The following is a 3377-nucleotide window of genomic DNA, read 5'->3' as shown; positions in this document are numbered from 1 at the left end:
AGTGCCTTTAGAGGTGTTGTTTCCCTTCTTTGCTGTCTCATCTCTTCCATTTGGTCTTTGATGATGCAGATTAACCTCTCCATTTTCTTTTGGAGTAATATATCTAATCCTGTGTTCATTTTTATTTATTTTTTACTTTAGATTGGATGCCTCTTTCTTCTCTGACGGGAATCTTCCTTGGATGCAAGTGGTTCTTCTGATGAACAAGAAATGCTCCTTCCAACAGAGAAAGAGGACCTTTGGATCCAAGCCATCATATTTTGACTTGTTCTTATCGATTTTTTAAGCTGCCTTGAGCAGCGAATGAACAATTCATTGAATCGATTTAAATAAATACTTAAAATAAGAATTCAGGAAGAAAGGCAATACCATAATCAATCATTTTAAAGCTGGAAACATTTCATTAATTAACGGCAAACATCCTTCTACTACGGATGTAACTGATTCTATCAACTTGCAATAAAATTGTGTATGTGGCTATGTGTTCTCAGAATAAGGGAGTTATTTGCAACCTTTCTGTAAGACTGCCCTTATGTTTTTCAGGAGGATAGATTTGTCAGTCATTTACTAGGGTACTAATTAGGAATTTGTTGGTATTACCCATATTGGTCAAAGGTGTACCATTGCTTCAGCTACAACATACTCTTTGAGCTCAGTATGGTGGGTTTCAGTTGCTTGATGGACTCCTTGGTTTTGCCACAACAGGTAGGGAGTGTGGTCAAGGAGAGAAAAGGAAATGGGGTTGTGGTTCACTAAGATGTTGAAGGGACACCGTGTCACCTACCAGACATCAATGGCCAGCTCAAGTGGATGAAGAAGGAAATGACTTTTGGTTCCTAGAAGCTTCACCCATCTGATAGGAATAGAACAGGTAAGAACTGGAGCAAACTAGCGCTTCCCAGCTCACCTTTTGGTGAGTGGAAAAGGAAGGGCATGGACCAGTCAATCCTTTGATCCAGAAGCCAGAGTGAGGTTTCCTCAACAGGAAACAGAGGTGTTCATTCCATTGCCTCCCCTAAGGAAGGATATCTCCAGTGTTCAAGCAGTTCACTCCTAGCTTACTGCAAGACACTTATGGTTAATTAATAAAAAGTTGGCTCTTTGGTCCATTGTTGTGTCTTATGCCAACTTTCTGGGGTATGGGGAAATTTATTCTTGTAGATCAAATATTACATATGTGCAGAACAGATGTCTGTCTGGCCCACAGGAAAATGTGGCATTTGAGGGTGCACCCTGGTGTGCCTTGCTCACTAATGCTATGAAACCCTAGAGACATCAAAAAGTGTCCAAAACCTGCAGACTCGGTGGTTTTGTGATTTGTCCTTGCAGTTCTAGTCTAATAATGTATAGCCACATAAATCAGGGGCAGGGAACTGTGTCCATCCAGATGTCGCTAGATTGCAGATCCCATCTGTCCCAGCCAACATGGGCAAGAGTCTAGGATGATGGGACTTGTAGTCTAGCAACAGCTGGAGAACCACCTACTGGTAAGGAGGACAATGTGAGAGGTAAACTGTTGATTTGCCACAGGTTTTGGTTGTGCTGGCTCAGTAAGCAAGGAGGAGTCCACACTTGCATCTTCTTGATCCTTCAGAAGCCATCACTACTTGTCCTCCAGGTTAGACAGAGCCAAGACGGCATAATTCTGCAATTGTTTGCGCTCATCCAGGTTATACTGCAGCTTCTCCAGCAGCTCAAAGTAGCGGAAGAGGGCGTCACGCGGCCAAATGACCTGCTCGTCATTATCAGCCTCGTATAGCCCTGGCAGGTTCTTGTGGACATATGTTTCCCAATCCAGAGGCCCAGCCTCGACTTCTGGTATGCTGTATATTGTGGATGGCCCCATACTCATTCTGTCCTGCCCCTGGGGTAAGCTGTACTTCTTTTCCAGCAGTTCCAACTTAAATTTGTCAGCTTTCTGCTGAGTCTCAATCTGCTTCATTTCTTCACTCAATTCATTCCGAATGGTCTGGAAATTGGTGACCATGGTGGCCACCATGAGGTTTCTGAAGATGAATGCCCCAATGAGGAGCCACAAGCAGATAAACAAGCCACTGATTGCTTTGTTTATCTCTGGGACCTTCCACGTGTCCTGCAGCAGAGCATACCAATGGTCCATGGTGAAGAGAATGAAGATGGTCACCAGTGAATTGGGCATGTCTTGAAAATACTTGTTGTACTCTAGGTCGTCCAGGTTTGAGCGAGTGTAGCTCTCAAAGAAGAAAATGCCTGATACGGAAAAAATATAGAAGAAGAAGACGAGGAGCACCAGGATGAAGCTCATGGCTTTCATTGCTTTGAAGAGGGCCATAATGAGGATCCGGATTTGCCGGAGTCTAGGGAAGAGCTTTAAGCAGCGCAGCACACGGCAAACCTGGAGGAAGTATGTGACGGCCTTGCTGTGTTTCTTTTCAACAAGGAGTATCAACTCAGGGATAAAGGATATGATGGTGACTGCGCAGTCAAAGACATTCCAGGAGTTCCTAAAGTAATCCTGAAAGCTAACAGCCCAGTTCAGCCCAATTTCCACCAAAAAGATGAGGACAATGACCCAGATGATCACCTCCATTGCTATCTTCATTTTCACAAAGTGGTCTTCCAACTTATCCCTTATCTCTACTAAGATCATGAGGACCACCATGTTCAGGCAGATGAGGAAGATCATGAAGACTTTGAAGATTTGGCTGTTCAGGACTGAATAAGCCCACATGGCGACAGGGGGCCAGCGGCTGCAGCGCACGCGGATACGGTTACGGCAGCGTTTCTCTCGCGTGATCATGACATTCCGTTTGGGCGCAACATTGAAGCGCACCAGCTGGTGATGGTCTGTGAGCATTATCTTCTTTAGCTTCTGATGGTCCAGGAAATCTCGTATGTTATGGCGTGGAATAGCACTGCCTAACCCCCGTAGATAGTCAATCAGATAGAAAGTGTAGATCAGCTTGGAGCGGATAGCATCTGCTCGGGGATGCAGTTCAAAGGGTACTTCATTTGTCTCTTTGGAAGCATGTGATGAGGGTGGCTGGTCCTTCATGACTCCTGCTGGCTCCTCCTGGTACGGCCCAGAGGAGATTGGAAGGTTCTTCATACAGCATAATAGACACTCAGTGGTGACCTCACAGTTGAGAGTATTCTCCTGGAGCAGTCAGAGCATTCCACTAGCCTGATTCTATTGGTATGCCTAGGATTGCAGTTCTTAGGGTCAACGCATGCAAGTTATACAGTGGAATGCAGACATGAGACAGTATATAGTCTAAGAGCCAGTGTGGTGTAGTGGTTAAGAGCGGTAGTCTCGTAATCTGGGGAACCGGGTTCGCGTCTCCGCTCCTCCACATGCAGCTCTTGGGTGACCTTGGGCTAGTCACACTTCTTTGAAG

General features: G+C 45.2%; 1 protein-coding gene across 1 annotated transcript; it reads right to left on the bottom strand.

Annotated features, from left to right (window-relative positions):
* Positions 1–378: 378 nt before the first annotated feature.
* Positions 379–3122, bottom strand: LOC309538529 (cation channel sperm-associated protein 2-like). Its single transcript, XM_082234097.1, has one exon. It carries the CDS (start codon positions 3086–3088, stop codon positions 1604–1606), a length of 1485 nt encoding a protein of 494 aa, XP_082090223.1. The 5' UTR covers positions 3089–3122; the 3' UTR covers positions 379–1603.
* Between the last annotated feature and the right edge of the window lie 255 nt (positions 3123–3377).

This window comes from Podarcis vaucheri (assembly GCF_965113315.1).
Source record: "Podarcis vaucheri genome assembly, chromosome: 8".
NCBI lineage: Eukaryota > Metazoa > Chordata > Lepidosauria > Squamata > Lacertidae > Podarcis > Podarcis vaucheri.
This window is presented reverse-complemented; position numbering and strand designations above follow the sequence as displayed.

Excerpts from the sequence above, each read along its gene's own strand:
- LOC309538529 (XM_082234097.1), bottom strand. The coding sequence starts at position 3,088 with ATGAAGAACCTTCCAATCTCCTCTGGGCCGTACCAGGAGGAGCCAGCA.